At 37.5% G+C, this 27,330-nt stretch overlaps 1 protein-coding gene across 1 annotated transcript in view; it reads left to right on the top strand.

Moving 5' to 3' along the window:
- Positions 1 to 27,330, top strand: part of LOC110028552 — a 187,969-nt gene that overhangs the window by 136,157 nt on the left and 24,482 nt on the right. Inside the window, exons 29-36 of the mRNA XM_020730450.1 lie at positions 949 to 1,017; positions 1,134 to 1,304; positions 1,391 to 1,438; positions 1,528 to 1,669; positions 13,280 to 13,377; positions 16,630 to 16,774; positions 17,107 to 17,192; positions 17,262 to 17,372. Of these exons, the coding sequence (XP_020586109.1) occupies positions 949 to 1,017; positions 1,134 to 1,304; positions 1,391 to 1,438; positions 1,528 to 1,669; positions 13,280 to 13,377; positions 16,630 to 16,774; positions 17,107 to 17,192; positions 17,262 to 17,372 (870 nt within the window). The remainder of the gene's footprint in view (positions 1 to 948; positions 1,018 to 1,133; positions 1,305 to 1,390; positions 1,439 to 1,527; positions 1,670 to 13,279; positions 13,378 to 16,629; positions 16,775 to 17,106; positions 17,193 to 17,261; positions 17,373 to 27,330) is intronic.

The following is a 27,330-nucleotide window of genomic DNA, read 5'->3' as shown; positions in this document are numbered from 1 at the left end:
TGAGTTTATAATAATTTTTAATATTATATATATGTTGAATATATTTATGTATATATTCTTCAATTCTTATTCTCGATATACTGAACTTGGAATTTAGAATTATATTATTTAATGGGGTTGGCGTCATGGACTTGCAGCTATTTTTAAATTGATTTGAACATCACTAGGATTAAAATCAATCTAAATTCTTATTTTGAGTTGAGAACATTTTTTTATTTGAGCTGAGGCTGATATGCTCAAAGTTAACTTCATATCATTTCCACCTTATGATAGTACTAATAGATGTTCTCATGTAATTTGGTAACCGAAATGCAATCCTAGTGGTTGTTAGTTTTGTATTAGGCTACAAAATTCCATCATAATAAAATGGTTTTTGAGGCATCTATGTGACATTTTGCTTCAGCTTATCACCCTTCTGCTGACTCGGAAAATAATAAAGCATCCTAAATTTTTCCCATCCACATGAAAAAAAAAAAAAAAAGGAACACATGACAAGACAATGCTTGTTGCGGACAAAAAGGGTAACTAAAGTACTTATTTTATAGGCATATTATGGTATGGGCGGTGATTGTATTTCTGTGAATATTACATCGACATGGGGACATGTTGTTCGACTCTCTAAGAGTTCTTTAATTGTCAATAACCAAATTAATGGCTTCACTATTTTGCAAAGTTCTTTCCTGTTGTGTTGGTTTTTGTTATCTGCCAACCTGATACTGTAATATATAATACATTCACTGTTTCAAAGATAAAAGTTACAATAAAAAAAGAAAGAAAGAAATCTACTATGATATTTGTTTTGTTCTTGGTATCCCGTGATCTTTTAGTTTACTGAATAAAATTAAAGCCTTGATTTAATCATATTCATGAGAAATTAATGTTAAACCATGCATTATTCTCCGTATACTCTGATCAGGTTCTTACATTTTCTTTTCTTGATGACTTTAGGAATCAACATGTATTGTGAATGCCGCAAGTGAAAGAGACATGGCTGTATTTGCTGCAGGAATGATCAAGGCATAGTTTGCATTTTAATGTTCGCCAGATTTTTTGCAAAAAGTTTTTATGTACAGCATAAGTTTCCGTTTCTCATATAGTGATTATTATTACAACGGCATTTGTAATATTGGCAGGCAGAGAATAAAGGGAAACGATTTCTCTGTCGTACTGCAGCCAGCTTTGTTTCTGCCCGAATTGGGATAAAGTCACTGCCTCCAATTTGCCCTAGTGATCTTGGGGTTTCTGGTAAAATGAATGGAGGACTCATAGTTGTGGGTTCGTACGTACCAAAAACTACAAAACAGGTAATACTTCTCATTTGGTATTTTGTTAGACTTTATTTTCCTTGAACTCTGTTTATACTTCAAGCAAATATTTGTTGGGCTGATAGGTTGAAGAACTAAAATCACGATTGGATATCAAGCTCAGATGTGTAGAGGTAATTCCGTATTTAATTAGTGAGCTCTAATATGTTATCATGCTATTTATGTGCTTGTATTTACTTTTTCCTTTTTTAATTTGGGGAAGGTTTCAGTTGAAAAACTTGCTATGAAAACAGACAACGATAGAGAAGAGGAAATTTCTTGGGCTGCAGAAGTTGTAAACGCTCATCTAAAAGCATGCAAAGATACGCTTTTAATGACTAGCCGCCAACTTATTACTGGAAAATGTTAGTTTTGTCATTTATTTATGTTTTATTCTCTTTTTTATTTGTTTCATTAAATGTTATCTTTAAGCAGAAACTTCCTCAAAGTTATAGATTAGACTATATATGGAAAGCATGTAAGTTTTTAAGTTCTATATAGGTTTGGCAGTATCGGCTTTGTTTGGCTCAACTTTTAGTATGAAATGTATTGATTCTTGTAGTTTTAAGCTCCTTGTTTACCTTCAATTCTTTGTTTTTCTGCACTAAATTTATAACCTCAAGCTTGGGTAATGTTTTATTAGCGTAAGTTGTGCAGCAGAATAATAAACATATCTAAGGAATAAGAGAGCGCAAAAAATATACAATTATCAAATCAATCTTGGAAATCCTGAGCATGGGCAGAGGAATTTTTCATAGAGTTTGTTATAATTTTACTAACCTCGTTCATGATGAAAATCAACGTATAAGGTTCTCTACATAAAGAAAAAAAACCCTAATTAAAAGTTCTACTCTATGATCATTCAAAGGAAGAGAAACTATGTTCATGTTGACATTTCTTGAAACTTTTGTTTTCAAATTTTCTTGTTGATAAGTAAGGCAAACAAAGAAAAATAAAGTCGTAATCATTAATATATATATATCCACGATGTCGGCTACGGTCGAGAGCTTCGCTAGGGCTTCCAATGGCGATTTTGGTCGCCAATGATTCTAATGCTAGAAGGAGATGATCTCGCATCGTTGACCCTCGCTCCGACGTTTGAATCTACGTCGACATTGACGTTCGCACTCCCTGTCGCGGCTCGCGTCGCGATATCTCCACTGCTCGCATCGTCGTCTTTCTCTGTCGCAATTGTTCCTCTGCCCGACGTCGACGTTCGCACCTGCTCAGCTCAACGTCGACATCCTCCATGCCTCTGTCGCTCGCAGCTGTCGTCTGCGTCCGATTCTTCTGTTTCTGCGCTGCTCCTGCTTCTGCGCCCGACAGCTCCTCTGTCTTCCTTTCAGCAACCTCGCAGCAGTTTAACGCCGACAACCTCTGATGGCGTTTCCTTCTTCTTTGGTTGAGTCAGACAAAATCTCTTTTGCCTGCATAGTGGGTAACTCTCAGAAGGAGTCCGCAGTGGTATTCCCCTCAAGTTATAAGGAATGTCATCAGGGTACAGATGATGTCCTTTTATTAAGAAGGGAAGTAGGAAATGAGAAAAAGAAGCAGTCTTTTTCTCTGAATTAGAAAATTCTACCATGACAAAAAAATTCAAATTTGTTCTTATTGACAAATTTCAGTGAGGACACCCTCCTATGGATAAGAGTGTTGATGATCTTAAGCTAGTAGACAAGTCGAAAGTGAGACTCATGGATGGGAGGCATGTGTTGATCCAACTAACAATGGTTAAAGACTACACCCGAATTTTCTCCTAGAAATATCTCAATATCGAAGTCAAATCAATGAAGTTACTCAACTGGTCTCCTAATTTTGACTCAAAGTATGAAACTCCCACTATACTTGTATGATTTAGTTTATCTGGTCTCAAGCTGCATTTTTTTCAACATGAGGTTCTCTACTCTATTGGGGTCATCCTTTGAAACTAGATCTGCCTACTAAATCTGCATACTTTAAACATAAACAGACCCTCGGTAGTTAGAATACTTGTGGAAAGGGATATTACTTTACCTGATATTACTGAAGTTTGGATGGGCACAACCCATAATGGTTATTGACAACAAATCGTCATGGAACACAAACCCCCATTTGTACCCACTATAAGATGTTTTGTCATATCCTTGCTAAATGCCACAAACGTCATCCTAATTTGAAATCTAAAGTTCAAGTAAATAAGGATGGGTCTAACCCCACTGCTGTGGACATTTTAGTTCCACCTGAGGAGGATACTACCAGACATGAGGTGTCTGTTGCCCTTGAGGATCCCCCCATGAAACTGTTGTTACTGCTACTGCGAGTGATGAGATGTCGGCACCTACAAAATCCATACAAAACAATACTGATGGACTCTTACTTATAACTGATGTCATTCAGACTAATAATCAGGAGAGCCTCGCAGCTCCACTTCTTCAAGAATTCAAGAAGTATCTGGTGTAGTGACAACTCATACTTCACATATTCCAGAACCTACTATGGGTACTACTGTTGGTAATCTTACTTCTTCAGCTCTACCCCATCAGACTGATTCTTCGGAGGAGGAATGACATGTTTACACTTCCAGGAGGAAGAAGAAGAATGGAGATCTACTAGAGCTCAGGAGTCTTATGGATGATACTTTGTTATTACGGGTAATGGTCAGCACCTTACAAATCTGCTAGCTGGATCCCTACCGAGAACTAGAGTCAGATGCAAGACTAGATTGGGATGACCCACACTTTTGAACGCCTGGGTGTTTTTTTTTTTGAGTTTTTACTTTTATTTCTATATGTACCAATTCTTTACTTTTTTTGATGTGTGTTGTATCGTGTGTGTGTGTGTGTGTGTGTGTATGTATCACGATATCGAAAACATGTCGTCGTTCTGCTCTACTAGGGTTCTGCCCCATGGAGAACCTAGCGTCTCGCGTTGCTTTTAGCTTCAGGATTTACTTGCGTCGCGTAGTATCGCGTTGTGTTCACGTCTCGTCTGGCGGCAGTGTTGCGGTCGACTTCGTTGCCTGTCTCCTCTGTGACAGAGCCGCGCGACACCTGCGTCCCGCTTCTTCCTGCGTCTCGTCTGTGACAGAGCTGCTCGCACCCCTATTAGTGCAGTTTCTCACTGTGCTACAGGTTGACACTGGTTGCGGTAATGGCCTCAGGGATTTCCTACGTCGCCTCCCTCACCAGTGATAACCCCGCCAAACCCTCCTATGTTACAGTGGTTCACAAACGCAGCTCTCATTTTCACCTCGCAGATAGTGCGAAATGCCCGCAGATTTACCATGATTCTATTGCAGGAAATGACGATTGCAATCTCATCAAATAAATAGATAAAAAGTGGGCAAACCAACAATTTTCTTCTCTGACGCTGAAATTTCAACTCGTGCAGGAAAATACAAATTTACACTAGTTTGAAAGTTCCAATTAGGTTGCCCTAAGATGGAGATCATCAGGAAGGTTTTTGAAGATTTCAAACTGGTTGGGGATTGACATGTGAGTTATTTCGATGGAAGACATGTTATGATACAACTGAGCACAGAAGATGATTACACGATAATTTTTTCAAAGAAATTCATCACATTTAAGGGCAAACATATGAAATTGCTCAAATGGACCTCTAATTTTGATCCCAGTCAAGAACCCCCAATTGCACCTATCTGGTTCTCATTACCTGAACTCAAACTTCATTTCTTTGACCTACATATCTTATATGCAATTGGGACTATCCTTGAAAAAACTTTGCAGGTAGACTTACCTACAGTTCATTTCTCAAGGCTCTCTATTGCAAGGATTTTGATTGAACGAGATATTACACTACCAGATGTAGAAGAAGTCTGACTTGGATCTGCTCACAATGGTTATTGATAAAAAATCATTTTGGAACAAAAACCATACTACTGTAAGCACTGCAAGATGTTTGGACACCCCCATGAGAAATGTTTCAGATTGCACCCACAATTGAGAACTAATAGCCAAAAGCAGGAACACAATATTAGTGCACCTCATGTGTTTGAACGCGCTCCCAGCAAACCTGATGACAACCAACTTGAGAAGTGAACACCACAAGATATGAGTTGGTGTCTGCCCCTGTGATCCCTTCTCCTGACCATACTACAACAAATAATGTTCGAACTGAAAATCAGGATAGTCCCGCAGCTCCTATTCAGGAAGCATCAGGCGTAGAGATAATAATTCACACTTCATATACACTGGAATCTATCGCGGTGACAACTACTGCCTTTCATCCTACTGTAATTCTAACATCAAATCAGATCGACGATCACATGAGTCAGTCTTCAGATGAAGAATGACAAGTTTACACTTCTCGGTGGAAGAAAAAAGGCTGGGGGCACACTCCAACTTGGAAACTTAATGGATGATACTTTGGTGACTCCCGACAATGACACGACTCTTCAAAGTTTATTATTTGGTTTCGCTCCTAAAACAAGAGGAAGAGGCAGAAATAAACTGACTCATCCCTAGCTACTTGTTTTTTGCATGTTTTAAATTTGTTTTGCATTTTATTGAGTCTATCTGTATCTTTTTGTTGGGGTATTACTTTACTTGTATTGTATGGGTAGGGTGCCTCTTTTGTGTTCTTCTTATACAACATTTATGTATACTTTTCTATTTCAATAAAATCAGCCCTTAGGCTTTTCATAAAAAAATATATGTATATGTGTGTGTGTGTGCGCAAGCTTTGGTTTATTGGTGGTGGGGTTATTGTAAGTCCTCTTAGGTCAAGGGTTCGATCCCATCATGGCGTGGGGGCTTTGGAATTTTAGGCGCATGGCGCGGGCTCTCATCATGTGGCCAAAAGCATGGAAAATCGATATTTAGGCCTCTGCCAATTATAAATTTCCTTTTTAACATTTTTCTCACGGTACTGTGGCTGTCACAACACCATGAGAAAACATATAGCAGAAGACGAGAGTTGGGTCGCCGAAACTTTCATGTTTTCCCTGTTTTGCCACTTTTTCCTCCCTTTTTGGTTGGCACCCAAAGGAGAAACCTCTATTCATATTTTATTTATTAGTCAGTATTTATGTGTGTTTGTTGAATTATGGTTATGTTTTTGTGAGTTTTCATTTTAGATTTTATAGAAGTCTTTGTTTTCCCTTGCGAGGGCTTTATCCGTCGAAAAGGTGATGTTGTATCCTCTCCCATTTTTGTCCCACCATACCCTAATAATTTCTATTGTAATTTTTGGTTAATTTTCAAGATCCAATCTTCATATGTTCACCAATTTTCCACCCTAACACTTACCACCAAAAACCTAAGCTCTCGGCTAACCTTAATTTGCAATTCTACATCAGTCGAAATTCTAATCAAGAGAAAAGGATTCCTTGCCACTAAGGAGAAACCATCAGCGAGGTGTTCAGAAACTTAGTATGAAGGTTATGTAGCTGAAAATTTTCCAACTTCAACAATGGCTTATTTCATTTGACACAGCAGAAAGTGAAGGGTAAGATTGCCACTTGGTTTAAATGAAAACGGAGATGGATCGCAAATATCTTTTCCTGCATTATGGATAGGATATGTTCATAAAACTCCGCCTACACCGAGAGATTTTTCTATGTTTGAATACATAGTTGAATTTGATAAACTCATGCTGAAATGTAAGTTGGAGGAGCAACGCACAAAATAGTGATGTATTTTGGAGGATACATTATCTATTAGTAATGTGGTGCAGTTGAAGCCATATTGGTTCTTACTCGATGTACAAACTCTAGCTTTAAAAGTGAAAAAATAGCATGGTCATTAGGTGACCGTCACACCTTATAGATAGAGACATAGAGTTTAACCCCAGGATCAGACATCTAGAATACACTAAGCGGAGCCCCCAAGCCAATCTCATTAGAGAAACTAATCTAGAGTGAAGTAAAGGTGGAACTCACCCACACTCCCAAAACTTGTTTCGACATAGGAAAGAAAAATAGAAGAGGGAGAAATAGAAACACAAAATATCACACATAGAAAGTGAGAACAAAAAGATTTTAAGTGATTCGATGTTTTGTTTATGTTAACGATCACCCTAGGATCTTACTCTCTTTATTTTGAGGAGCTTAGGAGAAAAATACAAATTGTTGGGATTCTTTACTCATGATTTCGTCTCCTTCTATAGACTTAAGATGAAAGGGGTACGTTTAGAGGAGAAATAATTTAATTGATCATTTAGCCATCAAATTTGAATTTTAAGTGTGAAACCATTCAAATTTGTTGGCCGCCATTCTTTAAGAAAAAATAGAAACATGTGGAATTTGACTCACATTTTGCAATTGCCAACTTGGATTCAAACCTTCATTTTTCTTAATATATTTAATGCCATGTCTGAATACTTCTATCGTTTTGTTCCTCCATGCGAATTCACTAATGCTCCTAGTGCTGCTCCTCCATTATCATGATTTATGGAGGTCGGCTGAGGTCATACATAATCTCAGTTTTGAGATAGTCAATACCTAGGTCATGCTGGATTTTATGTTCCATGAATATTTTTTAACCGTAGAGTTTCATCATCAATCAACTTTTTGATATGATGATATCATAGTTATTTGTGTTTGTCCCTTCATAAAAAATTAATTTTTTTTGGTTAGGTGGATGGCTCTTTGGTTCTCACTGAAGAGAGTGTCGTTGGCTAGTTTTTCTAACTCTTTTAGAAATATTTTTAGCGAAATCATTTCCTTGCCCGCCTCTGATACTGTCACAATTTAATCATTGAAATCTCCTCTTCTACAGTCTAGACATCCAACTGATTGCAGTTCCTCTATATGTGAACATACAATCTGATTGGCACTTGCAACCATTTAAGTGTCCTCCCAAATTTGCATCTGAATAGCCTTGTAAGACTCTTTTTTTTTTTTTAAGCAAAGGGTTGTACAAGTACTTTTCAATTATCTTAACTTTCCAATGTTCCTCTCATGGGCTAAACATAAACCTTCTCATGACTCCAAATGTATGAACCATGTCTGGTCTAGTAAATCCCATAGTGTATACCAAAATGCCTACTACAAACACGTATGGTACCTTGTTCATACACTTTTGTTCTTCATTAAATTTTGGTAACTGCTCTTTAGATTGTCTGAAATGACCACCGTAAGTGAGTCTATCTTGGCTTTGTATTCTGAGCATCGATTCGATTTAGAACCTTTTAGATGTACTTCTCTTAGGACAACTCCAAAATCTCTTTGGATCTGTCATGACCCAACGCGGGGTTTGATATTAATTAAGGCGGAAACAGACAGTCGGACGGTGGAAATCAATTCTCTATTATACAATTTTTATCACTAATAGTTTAAAATTTAAATATTTATGAAAAAGCCGCTAAATAAAGCAATTTAATTAACAAGCAGAAATTTACTCATTTTTTTGCGGATCTCGTCTCTTATATATATTTGCATCTCTTCCATTCATCTTGTTCAAATGCTTAAAACCTTAAACAATATTAATGCAACATAATGAGTTATCTAATGATAACTCGGGAGTAATCACACTTCTAAACTATGATAACCCATGAAAAATAAATTAATATGTATGTTGTTCTTTCATATCTTTATAAGAAATTTTGGATGATAATCTCTCTCTACTCATCCCTGACTGATATTTTCTCGCCGGTATAATAGTTAGTGATTTAACCATCATAATTGTTTGGGGTTTTAAAAATTTTCTACGTGTGTGGGTATACTAGCATCCCCTGTCTGCACCATTAGGAGGTGAACTCCTTTGAACAGACACTTACAAGCATTCATATATAAACTGATTCATTATTCGTAGTATACATTGTTCTGAGACATTTTTTATCATCTACTAATATGCATACTAACTCTGTTGTGCAACTATTCATCATACATATCTCTCATATCATGCATGTCTCTTATCGCATGCATATTTTTTTCTATTGTGTTATCATATATATCTTTCCCATCATGTATATCTTGCATATCATATATATTATGCATAACATGCATCTCATACATATCTTTTATGCATATCTTATAAATCTTTTCTGTCATGCATATCTTTTCTATCCAACAATATGAAGAATATAACTAATCTAGAGCATGCACGGGGTCAAACACATATTTTGAAATAAATGAGATTATTGAAAATTATAAATTTAATTATTCACCTTGGTTGTTATGCTGGATTTTTAATCTTTTGTAACTAGTTGATATTGTGATAACTTTTATATGGATATTAGTATCGAACAAAAATTAAACTTTAAGATTTAAACAATTTCAATTAATCATATTATTTTTATTAGTGAGGATTAATTTACCTGAAATTACGGATTCCTCTTATGACTAGCTTCCATACACTCGTCATGAGCTTGCCACCTCATGTAGATAACCTTGAAGTTGTAAATAACTTTGGATGTCATGAAATTTTGACTCATATCGTATTTAAAAAAAAAAACTCACTTGCCAAAACACACCTTCAACAAATTTCACCGCATAACCCAACTTTCCTCAGAAGTTGCCAAATCTACCTGCCTTTTCTTCTTCTTAATTCTGGCCTTTCTTATCTTCATTGATTTCTTTCTCAAGACCCGTACAGAAGTTTAGAAACCAATTCCATCACTTTTGACACAACCTCTTCTCCACTACGGCGACCAGAAACGAAAAAAGATGCATGATTCATAACAAATCTCAACATAGAAGTGTGAAAAACGAAAAAAAAATCTCAAATAGCATACCATTAAATTTTTTCACCAAAGCTGCAGCTTCTGGCGGGCCTCTCGCCGGCTGTAGATTTTGACTCGGCAGGTGGCAGCTGTGCTGTGATTGCGTCTGTGTTGTAATGTCGTGATTGCAAGACCTTGCTTTAGCCTTTTGCTGAACGTTGAAGCTCGCGCTATGAGGAAATGGGAGGGGAGAAAGAAAATCGATGGATTTGGAAAGGGAGCTAGCCCTTTGAATGAAACCAACGCTAAATATCGTGTGGAAGTCAGATGGGAACAGTAAAACAAGATTAAGGATGGGTAATTAATTAAATTTATTTAAACTTTTAAATTCTAATTTTTATATCTTCTATTCATACTTTATATATAATATTATACATCATTATGATTGATTTGACATATAGACATTTATAAAATTGTTGTGGTCGAAATCTGAAGGATGCAAAATTTTGGGTGCATTTTAAGTCATCAAAAATTTTAACTGATTTTACAAAGCTCGCTATTACAGAATCAATCCTTAGTAATCCTCATACCAAGTATTTATTTTGTTGTTCTCATGCCTTCAGGTTAAACTCCGTTGATACCTGATTTTCATAATTTATTGTCTCAATTATGTATGTTCCTTGTGTATGTTCCTGTAACTAGCATATCATCAATATAAAGTAGCAAAATAATATAAGATTTGTCAAACCTTTTAATGAAGCAATAGTGGTTTATCTTATATCTACTGAACCCATTTTTACGCTTGAAATTTTTGAACTTTTTGTATCATTGGCTTGGTACCTATTTCAGCCCATATAGACTCTTAAGAGGTTTGCACGCTATTTTTTTTTTTCCAAGACCAACTAACCCTTCAGGTTGTTCCATGTAGATTTATTTCTCAAGATCACAGTGAGGAAATCTAGTCTTTGCATCTAGTTGTTCCAAATGTAAGTCTTCATCTACAACAATACTTAAGAATATCCTGATGGTAGTCATCTTTATCACCAGTGAAAACACCTTTGTGTACTCAATCTCACGTGGCTACCTAAATCCTTCAACCAGCAATCTAGCTTATATATTTTGCTTCCATCAGACTCTTCTTTTACTCTATACATCCACCTATTCTGTAATATTCTTTGCCTTTGGGTAAGAGTTTCTCTAAAGGGCTCATCTCTTTGCTTTCTCCTACTTGTTTGAATCTCCAATCTATGATGCTTCTTAGAAGTATTCTGGTTATCCATTATTTGTCAATATTAAAAATTATAAAGATGGAGAATACATTTGTGTGGTTTTAGGTTATTCGGTAGACGTTCTCTATGGTTGAGTAATTGGCTCTCGGTCGCTCCCTTGTGAAGGGCCTTCTGCATCAATGCTAGGATATTTTGGGATTGAATCATCAAAAATAATTTCTTCATGATTTTCTTCATGCCTTTTAAATTATTCCGATTTTTGATAAAATAGTCTTTGGTCATCGAATGTCAAATGTTTAGCTTTTGTAACTTTTTTTATTTTGGTCATCCCAAAATCAATAACCAAAATAATCCGAGGCATAGTTAATGAAGTAACACTTCGTTTTTTCTTCAAGCTTATCTCTAGATTCATAATTAATACGTAAATATGACACAATTGAAAAAAATTTTGTGTGAAAGTCGTACATCTTTTATACTCCACTCTTTTTTTAGGGATTTTAAATCTCTAAAGAACATATGGTCATCCCTTAATTAAATACTCTAAAGGACATATGGTCATCCCTTAATTAAATAAGTTATTGTATTTATTGCATCTACCCAAAATCTCTCAGGCAAGCTAGAGTACTATCTTATGCTCGTCACAGGTTCATTTAGAGTTCTACTCATTCTTTTGTGTTTGTGTCATGTTTTTTTTTTAATTTCAAGTGTCGTTGATTGTAATCCTATTTGCTTTAGCATAAAATTTTTTGCTTCCTCTATTTGGTTTTTGGTTAACTCAGATATTGATTAGATTTCTAAAACAGGAGAACGATATCATTCATTGAGCAAAGAACAATTGAAAAAATTGACAGCGAAATAGGATAGAATGGATACATCGTAGAGAAGTATCAGCTTGATTAGTGATTCAAGCTGAGCTCATGAGAGAGACTACAACAGTATTAACATTGATTGTCTTAGGAGATAGAGAGTCCAATGAGCCAATACAGAAAAAGGGGCAGCCCTTGTTGAAAGAGTTGCTCGATATCCTGAGTGACAGTTTATCTCATAGGGGGCTACCACTGAGAGAGATTCAATATGCTATATACCTAAATCTAGGATTTTTTTCTGCCAAAACAACTCGCTAATGAGACAACAAGTCGAGTATGTGATGTTGCAAAAATATGTTACCTAATAATTAGAGGTCTGGTTCGTGAGAATGCTCATTTTTTAGCAGTTCCAACTCTGGTCATACTAAAAAAGGATGATTATTTTATTATGCCATGTTTTGGAATGTCGTGTTTAATTGTTGCATTGGATTGATGTGAACATAAATTTTGTAGAGGACTTGCCTTAGCAAAAATCATGTAATGACTTTACTCTGATAGTGTTAGATTCATTCTAGAAGCTTTTAGGAGGAAGTTGAAACCCCTCCTACCCGTTAAGAATGATGTGGGATGTGCTCATTCGGGAACCTTGATGCAGGATTCCACATTCGCCATAGGATCGCGGATCCTCCCGCAATCGTGGGATGTGATTTTCCGCCCCGCTATCAAATTCAGTTATAATTTTGTTTCCTTTTTTTTTTCCCCGATTTTGTGATTTCTAATTAGGGTTCTTTTTATGAGAGACCTTTTTTATGTGTGAGCTCTTGTTGTTTTGAAAATTTTGGCTTTGTTTTTGGCATTTGGAGATTGTAATCTCTATTTTCTACCTTAAGGAGTGTTGTACCCTATTCTTTTTACAAGTGGTGTATTGGTAGCTTGTGCAAGAATAGGTGGTGAACCACGTTGAGTGCAAGCTCATACTTCTGAGATCTGGGAGAGCCCTTGATGACTTTTGGCTTCCTATTTTATAGAAGGAATAAAGTTCCGGATTCAAAGTTTCATTTTATTAGTTAGAAGAGTTTTTGATCGGAAGAATATTTGTATTTTCTATTATCCTCGTACTCTTAGTTTGGTTCTACATTATCTGCTATCATAGAGATGCATGATTGCTAAATAGCGCATGCATGCATTTGCATGTAACACTATATCATTTCTAATGCCAACTTGGCATATAGCAGAATCCATTCTACATTTCAATGTTCTTCTCATACTAATCTTTAATTGATCTGTTTTATATAATCAGAAACTTGTAATTTTATCATACTATCTTTAACTTTTGCAGCTGCTTCAGAGAGCTTAGCAATCAACTATAAAGTCAGCTCTGCGTTGGTTGATATTGTTAGAAGAATAACAGTCCAACCTCGCTACATCATTGCCAAGGTTTTCTCAAAAGTTTTCTTGCTTTGTAAATATTTTATCTAAACTGATAATGCCTCAATTTCTGTACCATCCTGTTTCATGAGATCGTTTTATTATTTTTTAAGTAGTATCTAAGAAACCAGATAAATATAGATTGCTTTTTCTTCTGACCTGAATGATTTTATCAAATATTTACATATTATTGTTGTTAAGAAATTGATTCGGCACTACCTCTAAATGTTTGAATTACCTTTATGAGCATTGTATATTACATGAAAAAGGATTAACAGCTATGCTAATCAGTGAAATTTGCTCGTACCAGAACCTGATATGGAATGTTAATAATGTAGTTTTATGGATTTTTTTCTTCATGAAACGAAGCATCGTTAGAATTCTGTTAAGTGTATGATCCATGTAAATCTGAAGACCACAAATATTACTTGTAATGAAGCCTAGAGCTTCATCATAATTATACATGATGGTCTGTTTTTGGTTATGTATGTTTTGTGAAGGAAAACAGACCACCAATAAGGAAGCCGGATTCTAAAGTTGTGAAGTATATTTTCGTGGGTTATTCTGCTGTGTAAAAGGGATATGTTTGTTGGAGCCCTATAAAAAATAGACTATTTTATGAGCATTGATGCGTTATTTAGAGAGCTCAAAATGTACTGCACCCTGAAGGTGACCTCACCCTTTGGTGACTTGTCAGATACTACATGTATTAGGCATGAGGGGAAGAGTAGTGATGGTCAGAGATTGATACATGTGTGAACGATGCCTTCTGTCGTTTTGTGGGAAGGATCGACTGAAGAAGAGCCGAAAAATGAGAAAAATGAACCTGAAGGTGAAGAGATTCAAGCTCAAAAGGAACTAAAAGTGTATACGATAAGGCAGAATGAGAGAACAGTGTCAATCGTGCCACTCATGGTATCAAGTTCATTGTCCCGATCTACCCAACTCTTGACACCTACACCATCCATTTCAGAATTCGATTACCCAGGTGATATGATTCCTCTCCTTTCTCCTCCCACCCTCATGACTTTAAGTAGGCCCTTTGCAGTAATGTTGTTCGTTCTCCTATTTGTTATTCTCTTACTTGTTTTGGTTTCTTACATGACATTGCTTAGTTTGTCTCATACTCTAACTTATTGCCTGTGCACTGAGCATTCATTACATCTTTGGACACCATCTCTATTCCCAATTATTGGCAGGTAGCTACGGAAGATCCAAAGTGGAAGGTTGAGAGACTGGAGGAATTTGGTGCTCTTGATAAAACAAGACGTGGGAGATAGTACCATTACCAGCAGGGTAAAGAGCAATGCAGTGCAACTCACAGCAAAACAAAATCTAGATGGGAAAGTTGACCGTTACGAAGCACGATTGGTGGTGAAATGGTACAATTAGATGTATGATATTGACTGTGAAGAACCTTTGCACTTGTAGCTACGATAAGTACAGTGAGGACACTGGTTTCTCTAACTATCAATGGTGGGTGAAGGTTACACCAATTTGATATGAGGAATGTTTTTCTTCACGGAGAGTCACTGGAGGAGGTGTATATGAAAATATCACCAGGATTGGATATTGGTCAGATAGTGGGCAAGGTGTGTAGGCTCAGGAAGTCGCTTTATGGCTTGAAGCAATCTTCTCAAGCCTGATTTGACAATTTTAGAAAAGCTATGGTGGGCATGGGATATCAGTAGATGAATGTCGACCATACGGTATTCTTTTGTCAAAATGATGGTCGCATCACTATGTTTGTTGTGTATGTTGTTGACATAATTATCACTGGTGATGATGAGATAGAAATTGCTCAACTAAATGTACGATTGGACAAAGAATTTGAGGTGAAGGACCTTGGATAGCTTAGATGCTTCATTGGGATTGATGTGGCCTGTGGAACAAAGGGGATGGTATTGTCTCAGAGAAAGTATGTAATAGATCTCTTCATAGAAACGGACACGTTGGGATGCAAGTTTGCAGTTTCTCCAATTGATCAGAAAGTCAAGCTGAATATAGAGGCAGGAGAATCAGTTGATCATGTGAGATACCAGAGACTGGTGGGTCATCTGATCTATCTGAGTCACACTCTTCCTGACATCTCATTTGCAGTGAGCGTGGTGAGCCGCTATATGCATGATCCAAGGAAGGGTCATAGGGACACAGTGTTTTAGATTCTCAGGTAATTGCGGAGTGAGCATGTAAATATTGAGGGCTATTGTGATGTTGGTTGGACAAGTTATGCAGATGATAGAAGATCCACCTTAGGATAATTGCATGTTTGTAGGGGGCAACTTGGTCGCTTGGAAGAGCAAGAAACCATCCGTAGTAGCGAGGTCAACAACAAAGTTCGAGTACAGAGCCAAAGCCTTAGGAGTTGTTGAGATGATGTGGCTGAGAACCTTGTTGGTCGAGCTAAAGGTGGATCACAAAACTCAAATGAATTGTGACAACAAGTCATCAAGCGGCATTCCCAACAACCTGCTGCAACATAATAGGAACCAAACATGTGGAGATTGATAGATTCTTCATCAAGGAAAAACTGAATAACAGACTACTGGAGCTAAATCATGTAGCCACTGGAGAGCAAGTGGCTGACTGCCTCACTAAAGGATTTAGTTCATTAGATTTGTCTAGATTATGTGACAAGATGGGCTTTGTGGGTATCTTTTTCCCATCATGAGGGGGAATTTTCAGATTTGTATCTTTTGTTGAGGGTTCTAATTGTAAATAAGAAATATGGAAGAAGCCTATGATTTATTTGTAAAAAGGTTGTAAGGCTATATAGAAGCCCAACTCAAGAATGAAGGAAACATAATTTTTATCAAAGTACTCATTTCTTCATGTTGACTCGGCATCATTTGTTTATCCTTGTGTTTACCATTCTCAAACGCAATAGTTATATTTAAGAGTATAATACCAGTTTTGTTGTATAAATTGACTGATATCTCTAGCTGGTTTGTTAAAATAATTAATTATTTATTTAAGCAAGTAGGTGTTCAGCTGCAAATTTCTCTGGAGTAATCTGCTGATATTGCTGAAGATCAATCATTTACATGCTGCAAGCCTCAGCGACAGATGCATTTTATGCGATAATAACTAATAAATTGTACAATTACAACAGTAATTTACTTGCAGAAAGCTGAACCTGACGCCATCATTATCAATTTAATGTTGTATCTTTTTGTTCCATAAGCATTTTGAGAGCATAGATCTGTTGCAAGACAGCGAGAGAGGTTAATACTTTGTATGACTGTAAAAATGGTTTTGCAGGGTGGAATCACTTCATCCGATCTCGCAACAAAAGCTTTAGAGGCTCGTCGTGCCATTGTGGTTGGACAAGCATTACCTGGCGTACCATTATGGAAACTTGGTGAAGAAAGCAGACATCCTGGGGTTCCATATATAGTTTTTCCAGGTGATATAATTTTTAGTTGGGACATTTACATACATACCTTCCAATTCTTATGCATTTACATATCTAACACATATAATTTACTTTTTATTTTTATACCACTCAAATCTTATATTTCACATCAAAAATACCACTATTTTAACCTTTAGAAACTGAAATACACCTTTTCATGCATAGGTAAGGTGGCATATATTTAAAAATTAAGTTTAGGTATTAGATCTGTAAATATATAAGAATTGAGTGGTATGTATTTAAATTTTCCTTTTAAGTTTGTGGATTTTTATGTATAGGAATATCAGTTTTTTAGGAATTGAACTTATGTCTTTTAATTTTAGGCAATGTTGGTGGCAACAGTGCTCTTGCTGAAGTTGTAGAAAAATGGGCCTGCAGCCGTAGAGTTTCCACGAAGGATCTTCTTCTTGTAAGTTGCTTTATCAAAATGATTTGAGTGAAAAATTTTGATTTTTACTGGAATTTTTCTTGCACAAAGAGTGCTGAAAAGGGAGGGTACGCTGTTGGTGCTTTCAACGTTTATAATATTGAAGGAATTGAAGCAGTTGTTGCTGCAGCTGAGGATCAAAAGAGCCCTGCTATTTTGCAGGTAAGAAATCTTTTATGGCTTATGAAATCGTGTGTGAGTTCTCAAAAGTTCATTTATATTGTATTATAATTATTGAGAATTGTAGCCATTGATGTAATTTCAATATTCTTTTTGAATTCGGAACATGCCCTAAACTTAGGCTTTTTATTTCTGCTTCTGTCTGCTCATTAAAAGATACCAAAATTATGGGAGTTGAAGTTGTATTCAATATAACACTATAGCCCAAGTTTTTGAGATTCCCTGCCTGCAAAAAAGATTGCTTACTAGTGACAATCTATTAGAAAAAATAAATAAATAAATAAAACATGTGCAAGTCTATTTTTAAGATTTTCTTCGTAAAACCTTCATAAAAAAGGGACAAAATCTATGCTTTTGTCCCCATAAAATATTGTAGAGGTTACATAAGTATGAATATTGAACTTCTGCGACATTTATTTATTTTTCCTTTTTTAGTGTAGCATAAGGCAAATACAAGGACTTCCTTCAGCATAAGGAAATACTTAAAAAAAATAAAAATAACATGATGATCGAAGATACAAAATTCTTCAAAAGCCAATATAAACTCTCATTTTAAGCACTTTGCTAGCATGATTGAACATTGATGAATCTTGTGGCGTGACACTAAGGATCTGTTTGGGGCATTTGCAGCTATTTGAAGAAGCTTTGCAACTACAGCTGTGTGAGGAAGTTATTGTGGGGAAGTTGTGTTTGTTTGTTTAGTTCAGCTGTGCAGTAGTTGTGTTGCAGTTGTTTATAAGAAGAAGACATTGTTGCCTCTGTATTATTATGTTATTTTTAAGATAGCCATTCAAGGCCTAACAACTCATAACATAAATGCAGAAATTTCGTTTAGAGTTCTCAAAAACTAGCAAGTTCAAATATTACATCTAAAAGTGAAATTTCTTTTAACTGTGGATAGCACAACAATCAAAATAAAAAAAAGCATAACTTCACCCAAAGAACACGAACTCTAGAAAACCAACAACAACAACCACAAAAAGCATAACTTCTTTCAACATATGGATGTCCATAGAGAGCTCTAAACCAATGAAAAATGCATGAAAATTTTAGGGTGGGAAGCTCCGAACCAACGCAGATAAAAATTCAAAAACCAAGCCATGAAAAATTTCACAACCAAAAGCCACATATGTATATCATATCATAAAATCTTAGAAATTAAACTAAGATCAGTCAGAGCAGAGAGGGGAGTTTGAAGATTGAATATACCTCAAGGTTGATCACGGTAGAGAGATAAGAAGAATGATGATTGAAGGTAACGTGTGAACGCGGGCACAGTGTGAGAGAAGAGCTTGAGTTAGGTAGAGATCTTTGCTCGATAGGCACATCGCAAGGAGGGCAGCAGGGGAAAGGAGGGGTAATGTGAATAATATCCCTTCAAAGAAATGCGAACCGCGGGTGTCAACCCGTGGCGGGATATACAATGCAAGACTTGTCGTTTTTAACGAAATGCTGAAAATATGATTTATTCAAACAACAAAAATAGCGGTGGTGAGTCGTGCCTCGTGCCGCTGTCCCAAATGACCAGTATTTTTTTTCATATTTTTGCCTTATCTAACTAGGATTTGGCAACTTCTTCAAGCGGGTCTCCTCGCCTGTATTGGTTCGACAGGCTTTCTTATGTTGTGATATAACATTTTTTTTAATTGACATTTGGTTTTGCTTAATACTATTTTTTATTATTAGGGTTATATTTATATATATATATATATTGAAAGCCCAAAAAGGCTAATATATTAAATAAAAAGAAAGATACGGATACAATGTGTATGAGGGCCCAAAACCCTGCCCACACAAAAATCACAAATGGTTCTAAAACTAGAAAAAATAGAAAAATACATTAGATATTTAATTAGAAAGCCTAACTGATCAAAATACAGTATCAGGTGGCTAGAGAGCGACCCAATTTGATCTTGCCTTTGCCTCTAGTTCTAGAGAAGGAGCAAGCTAATAAGCTGATAAGATGATCGTCATTGTCAGTAGTAACCAATGTATCATCCAATGTGTTCCCGAGCTGGAGTCTGTTTTCATTCTTCTTCTTTCTCCTATAATAGACTTGTCATTCCTCATCCGAAGAATCAGTCTGATGGGGTGGTAGAGCTGAACAGAAGGAATACTAACAGTAGTACCCACAATAGGTTCTACTATATGTGAAGTATAAGTTGTCTTTACACCGGATACTTCCTGAAGAAGTAGAGCTATGAGGTTCTCCTTATTATCAGTCTGAACACTATCATTTGTAGGTAATAGTCCATCAGTATTGTTTTCTATAGGGTTTGAAGATGTCAGCATCACATCACTCGCAGTAACAGTAAAAGCAGTGTCATGGGGGGGCTCCTTAGGGGTAACAGGCACCTCCTGTCTGGTAGTATCCTGCCCAGGTGAAACTAAAATATCCAGAGTTGTGGGGTTAGACCCATCCTTATTCACTTGAACCTTAGATTTCAAATTTGGATGAAACTTATGGCATTTATCAAGGACATGACCAAACATCTTGCAGTTGGTACAATATGGGGGTCTGTGCTCCGTGATGATTTGTTGTCAATAACTATTATGGGTTGTGCCCAGCCAGACTTCAGTAACATCAGGTAAAGTAATATCCTTTTTGACAAGTATTATGGCCACCGAGGGTCTGGTTAGGTTGAAAGTAGGTATATCTAGTTTCAAAGGATCCCCAAAGATGACACCAATAGAATAGAGAACCTGATGGAGAAAAAAATGCAGCTTGAAACCAGGTAAACTAAATCATACCGGTACAGTGGGAGTTTCATGTTTTGGGTCGAAATCAGGAGACCACTTGAGTAGCTTCATAGGTTTACCAGCGATGTTAAGATATTTTTTGAAGAAAATCTGAGTGTAGTCCTCAGGCACGGTTAAGTGAATCAATACATGTCTCTCATCCATGAGCCTCACTTTCCACTTTCCTGTTAATTTGAGGTCATCAAAACTTTTCTTGATAATTTCCATAGGTTGGTGTTCCCACTGAAATTTCTCAATAAGAGTAAATTTGAATTTGTCAGTCATCGTTGAAATTGCTAACGTGGAGAAAAAGCGTGTCTTCCCATTTTTTTGCTTGCATTCTTAATAAAATGACAGTCACCTGTACCATCACGATGTTCCTTATAACTTGAAGGGAAAACAACCGACGTCTCCCCCAGAGAATTACCCACCACGTGGGCAAAGGAGAAGGTTTTGTCAGGTTCAACTGAAGAAGAAGGAAAGCTCAATCACAACAAAGAAACTGCAAATCGGGCAGAGGCAAAAAAATGAGCTGAAGAGCTGCACAGGAACCGAATGCGCAGAAGACAGAAGACGGCCCGAAGTCGCAGCTCGATCCGCGCAGAAAAGAACCGCAAAAGCTGGATGACTAGTTGGAAGGCGCAAAGGAGGAGATGATGAAATTGCACGTCGAAGCCCTTCGTTGTCGTTTGGCGCGAGAGGGAAGACAATTCGTCGTCGTCGTCGTCGTCGAGTGCGGGAAACAGCGTCGTCTTCGCCGAGTGCGGGAAACCACATCCTCGTCGAGTCTGGAATTAAACCTAGGACGCCGACGCCGACGCCAGTGCGTGATGGAGCTTATATATATGTTTCAATTTCAATAAAATCAGCTCTTGGGCTTTTCTTCACAAATACATATATACATACATATATACATACATATATATATATATATATATATAAACTTGCAGAAAACAAAAGATATGGATGAGCAAGTTTAGTTTTGTCTCTTTTTCTAGTTTTAGGAGTTGAGCCAGATAACAAACTTTGAAATATCGTGTCTTTGTCAGGAGTAACCAAGATATCATCCATTAAATTTCCAAGTTGGAGTGTTCCCCCAACGTTCTTCCATCAAGAAGTGTAAACATGTCATTCATCATCAGAAGATTGGCTCGTGTGATCTTCGGTCTGACTTAGAACCGCAATAGAAGGAAAGACAGTCGTGTTACAGCGATGTGTTCTAATGTATGTGAAGTGTGAATTGTCACCTTTGTTCCTTATGCTTCCTGAATAGGGGCATTATCCGTTATAGTATGATCAGGAGAAGGGTTCCAAGGGGCAGACACCAACTTCTGTCTTGTGGTGATTCCCCAGGTTAGCTGTCATACGGTTTGTTAGGAGCACATTTAGGCACGTTGGGTGCGCTAACATGTTTCTGCTTTTGACAATTGGTTCTCAACTGTGGGTGCAATCTGAAACATTCCTCCTGCAAGTGTCCAAACATCTTACAGTGCATGCAGTAGTAAGGTTTTTGTTTCATAATAATTTTTCGTCAATAACCATTGTGAGCCGAGCCAAGCCAGACTTTTTATACATCTGGTAGTGTAATATCTCTTTCAATCAAAATCCTTGCAATAGAGTGTCTTGCCTTGAGAAATGAACTATCGGTAAGTCTACCTGTAAAGGTTTTCCAAGGATAGTCCCAATTGCATATAAGATAGGTAGGTCAAAAAATTGAAGTTTGAGTTCAGGTAATGAGAACCAGATAGGTGCAATTGAGGGTTCTTGACTGAGATTAAAATCAGGGGTTCATTTGAGCAATTTTATATGTTTGTCCTCGATTGTGATGAATTTTTTTGAGAAAATCCTTATGTAGTCTTCTTCTATACTCAACATTATCATGTCTTTCATCGAAATGACACACCTGTCAAACTCCAACTAGTTTGAAATCTTCAAAATCTTTCTTAGTAGTCTCCATCTTAAGGCTACTTAATTGGAACTTTCCAACTAGTGTAAATTTGTATTTTCCTGCATGAGTTGAAATTTCAGCATCAGAGAAGAATATTATTGGTTTGCCCGTCTTTTTTTCTACTTTCTTGATGAGATTGCAATCTTCATGTCCTGCAACAAAGTCATGGTACATCTGTGAGAATATCGGATTATCTACGAGTGGAAATGGGAGCTGCATTTGTGAACCCATGTAGCATAGGAGGGTTTGGCGGGGTTATCACCGACGAGGGGGAGGCGACGGCGTAGGAAAGCCCCGAGGCCATTACTGTGGCCAGTGCCAACAAAAAACGCAAAGCCCAGCTCTATGTCACACAACGCACTTGTGGAGCAGAAGCAGGGCCTGTAGATCGAGCTCTGAAAAGGATATCAGCAGCAGGTTGGAGTGTGGAGTAGGCTAGCTGCAACAGATCGAAGCACTAGAGAGGCTACTTGCAGCAGGTCAAAGCTCTGATGTGACGCCTCGTTTGATGCGGGAGTAGAATGACGAGAGAAACATCGAGCCTAAGTTAGGGTTTTCGCCCAACCAACGACGAGGAAGCTTGGGAAGTATCGGCGTCGAGCTTCAAAGGGCTCGGTGCGAAGGAGGAGTAGTAAGGAGCAAAGCCAAGCTTTTCCTGCATAAAAGGCAACGTCGACCGAAATATATATATATATATACCTTTTTGCATCAAAAATATTGTACTCAAACTCATCCTTCCCTTGTTTTGTGGAAGGTTGGTGACTCTCGTATTTGGAAATCTATCGTAAATGCTAGAATCACTGCTAATGATTTAATGTTTTGGGACATAGACGATGGTAATCTCTTTCTGGAACGATAATTGGGGGTTGTCACATCTCTCTGATTACTCACATTCACTTCATACTAATTAATTATTGGTTTCCGATTTCTTTACTCATGTTGGCTGGGATTTCTCCAAATTGTGTTCTATTGTGGGGGAGCAAAATGCAAAGCATATTCTTACTATTCCTAATACACCTTCACGAAAGGATCTCCCCATGTGGAAAAGAAGCAACTCTCAATCGGTTTGCAAACTTATTTATAGCACTTTACACTCACACCGTGATTGGTTCTGGGGAAAATAGATTTGACATAAATATTTAACTCCCTCTATATCCTTTTTCCTTTGGCGCTACCTCACTTCTTTAATACCTATTGATGATATTCTTAAGTTAAATGACTTAAAAATGACATCGAGATGTCATATGTGCAAAGTTGAGGAGGAAGATACGAGGCACATTTTCTTTGAATGTGTTTTTTCTTTAAAAGTTTGGAATATGTTTGGTTCACATTTTGGTTTTTAATGGATGCATAGAGGCACTTTAAGCAACTATTTATGTTAATGGAAGGATTCTGATGTTAGTAAGGGGGGTTTCCCCTCCCTTTATTGGTCCTTTGGTTCCTTTGGAACTCCAGAAACAGTTTTAAATACCACACTTCTCGCCCCACTGTTTCTATTATTGTTGCTTATGTGATTGCTTATTACAATAAAGTCTTAAGGGTCAGCTCAACTGATGTTACTGTTTTAAGGCCCCCCGGCTCATTAGGTGGGCTCCCCCTTTACCGAGTTATCTTAAATTAAATGTGGATGGTTGTTTGCATCTTGATTACGCTGCGGTTGGGGGAATATTTAGAGATTTTGAGGGTTGGTGTCTGTTTTTTCACCTCCCCTATTGTTGCTGATAATCCATTGGCAACGGAATGCTGGGGGTGTTTCTGGCATTAATGGTGGCTAGTATTTTCAACTTTCATAAAATAGAGGTGGAAATTGATTCTAAAATGCTCTATGATACTCTTTTGGGCATCTCTTCTCTCCTCTGGGATATATTTTGTACTTTTAAACGTATTTTAATTTTTATAGCTGAAAAGCATCTTGAGGTAAATTGGAAATCATTCATAGAGAGGGCAACTTCCTTGTTGATTGGCTCACCAAGCATGCAGGGGAGGTCTGTCACGTTGGCATCCACCCCCCTGCTCCTCTTAGAATTCTCCTCATTAGGGATAACTTAAATCTACCTTATGTCTGTTTTTAATTATTTGTGCTTATTGGCTCTGAGGTACTGCTTTCGGTTTGATGGCTGGGGTATGCATTTCTTTTCTTCCAGGTTTTTACTTTGCTTGGCAGGTTTCCATATTGCAGTAGGCCAAGTTTCATTTTTCCTGTTTTCTGTTTTTTATTCCTGTTACTGTTTTGATCTCACGGTTTCTGGTGGATTTTGTCTGCCCGTGGAGATGCTTTTGGAGAATTCTACTAATCTGAAGACAACTTTGTACATGTTTTCTACTTTACATATTGAGTTACACAAGAACACATGTTTACTTATTTTTTGTTTTTTGGTTTTTTTGGGTATACCTGTAATTTTGGAGTTTCTTTTTTTGTGTGAGTTGTACTGTGGGGAGAGGAACCCCTAGGGGTGTGTCAATTGTATTTTTTTATTTTTCATAGACGGGGATCCTCCCCCCTCCCATTTCTGTATTGTTGGTAGCATGAATTGGCCATCAGCCACTAAATATATATCTCAAATGAAATCACAGACTCATCGACAGGAAATCATTCAGGAACTCGAACAAATGGTGATCGAATTGCTTGAAGATTTCTTCATCTTAGTCCACAAACTTCCTATGAGAATCATCTTCTTCAGAGATGGAGTCAGCGAGACACAGTTCAGTAAGGTCCTGAAAATGGAATTACAGGCCATTAAGAAGGCTTGCTCCAGATTCTCTTGTTATAATCCTAAGATAACATTTGCTGTGGTTCAAAAGAGACACCATACTAGACTCTTCATGAATGATAAAAACAGCTCCTTGGCTCATTTTACTGATGAGAACATCAACATTCCACCTGGAACTGTTGTGGACTCTGTGATATCTCATCCAAGAGAGTTTGATTTCTATCTTTGCAGCCATTGGGGGACCAAGGGAACAAGTAGGCCAACACATTATCATGTTTTGTGGGATGAGAACAGATTCAAATCGGATGAAATTCAGAAGCTGATACATAACTTATGTTACACATTCGTTAGGTGCACTAAACCAGTCGCTCTAGTCCCCCCTGCTTATTATGCTCATCTGGATGCTTACAGAGGAAGACCGTATTTAAAAAGAAGCGATACCAGCTCAGCCATGCAGAGCAGGATCTCAAGACCTTATCCTGCTCCAACAGCGCCATTGCCGAAGGTCAGTGATAGCGTTAAGAAGCTCATGTTGTACTGCTGAATCTGCATAAAATCTCTTTGTGGCATGTGACAGCCATTTTTGTTAGAGATGTTTCTTCTGGTTTTAATGTTTAGAGCATGAGGGCTTAGATTTGAATTACTGTTTTGCATTAATGGCGATCTGTCTTCCGTGAGTGGATGAAGAATACAGTGTTATCATTACATTGTTGCGTCCATTAATGTTGTAGAACAGCAAACACGTCTGTCGCCGCAAAAGCTGAGCCGGATTTCTTCCCTGTAAAGATTTATGTAATAAATATTTAAGCTCGCATGTGTCCAAATTTGAAGAATATTAAAAGATGGATTGTAGTAGCTGAAGCTAGTGTTCGGCTCGTTTATATTTCGAGCTAAAAAAATGTGAACGAGCTCAAAAATTTAATATCTTCGATTATGATATTAAATGCGCTTAAATCTTACATTTTTTTTTTTTTGGAAAGAGCAACGGTGGCTCCCTACGCGTTAATTAAAAGAAAAGGCAAATTGAGGGGTGGAGGATCCCTTTCTAAGAAACCAAAAATACATCCAAACACACCCCTAGGGGTTCTTCTCCCCACAATACAACTCACACAAAAAGAAATTTCCAAAATTACAGGTACACCCAAAACCAAATAGCAAAAACCCAAAAAGAAGTAAACATGTGATCTAGTATATCTAGAGAAGTGGCTACAAAAGAGATGTACAGAAAAAATATTTCGGTTAGCAATGATTATCCAAAAGCAATCCCACGAGCAAACTAAAGAACCGGCATGCCACAATCCAAAGAGATCGAAAACAACTCTCTTCAAAAGTCCAAAGCTTGAGACGATCGGATCCTCAACCTGCATCCTAAAAGGACTCTCCTGAAGATAACTTCTCGACAATGGCATTCATCTTACTCCGTGACATGTTCCTTAATCCAGAATGGATGCCAACAAGGAAATCACATTTCCAAAATTTTAGAGACATCAAGCTTTTAAGAATACATGCAAATGCTCTTGCAACATTAATTCTTTTCACAAATACTATGCATTTAGTGTTCTCTTTTAATAGGTTGTCAATAGGCTCACTAAGGATCTGTTGGGGGCAGCTGCAACTGTCTGAAGTAGATGTGAAGCAAAATCGCAGAAAAGAGTAGCTAGTGCCGAGCTAGTTTAGTCCTGCCTCTGCCTCTAGTTATAGGGCGAGATCCAGATAATAAATTGCTGAGTGCCGAGCCATTTCCCGAAGTAACCAAAGTATCATCCATTAGGTTCCCAAGCTGAAGTTTGCCTCTAATCTTATTCTTCCTCCTTGAATAGACCTGTCATTCCTCCTCAGAAGACTGGCTCATCTGATCATCGTGTTGGTAAACAGAACGCCGGGCAGATAACAGCTGATGAGCACCAGAAGAAGGATTGTTAACTGTTGCAATGGCTGTAGGTTCAAGTATGTGTGAAACATGAAATATCTCCTCTTCACCTAATGCTTCCTGCAACTGAGGAGGGTTTGAAAGTGTAGGTTGCTCAGCAGGGTTATCCAGCTTCTTATCGATCGCATAAATAGTATTTTCAGAGGGAGGATCCACAGGGGCGATTAACTCAGACAACATAACTTGTTTTGTAGCCAAATCATCAGCCAAAATCGTACCTTCATCCCTAGTCGGGATAATAAAATCTTGTACAGAAACATCATCCTGATTACTAGCAGCCATCGAATTAAGAGGAGGGGAGGAAATAGGAATAATAGGAAGCGCCATACCATTAAAAACCTGCATATTAGTCTCACTAGGTGCAATACCATTATAAACAATCAACCCCTGATTAGTATCAGTATTCGAAACAGTTATAGGAGTAGTAATAGGAGGCGTAGAGACAGAAACAGAAGCCCCCTTCAGAGGAGGATCGGAGGGAGCAGAGTCAGGAACATCAATCCTGCCCTCTGTCACATGCGTAAGGGAAGAAGAGAGGGGGGCAGCAGCTGGTACAGACCTAGCAGCCGCACCATCAGACCCCTGCGGCTGAATCCTCCCCTCCCTCTTCCT

This window comes from Phalaenopsis equestris, unplaced genomic scaffold, assembly GCF_001263595.1.
Source record: "Phalaenopsis equestris unplaced genomic scaffold, ASM126359v1 Scaffold000513, whole genome shotgun sequence".
In the NCBI taxonomy this organism is placed as follows: Eukaryota; Viridiplantae; Streptophyta; class Magnoliopsida; order Asparagales; family Orchidaceae; genus Phalaenopsis; species Phalaenopsis equestris.
The sequence above is the reverse complement of the archived record's forward strand: the minus strand, read 5'-3'. Positions and strand labels throughout refer to the sequence as shown.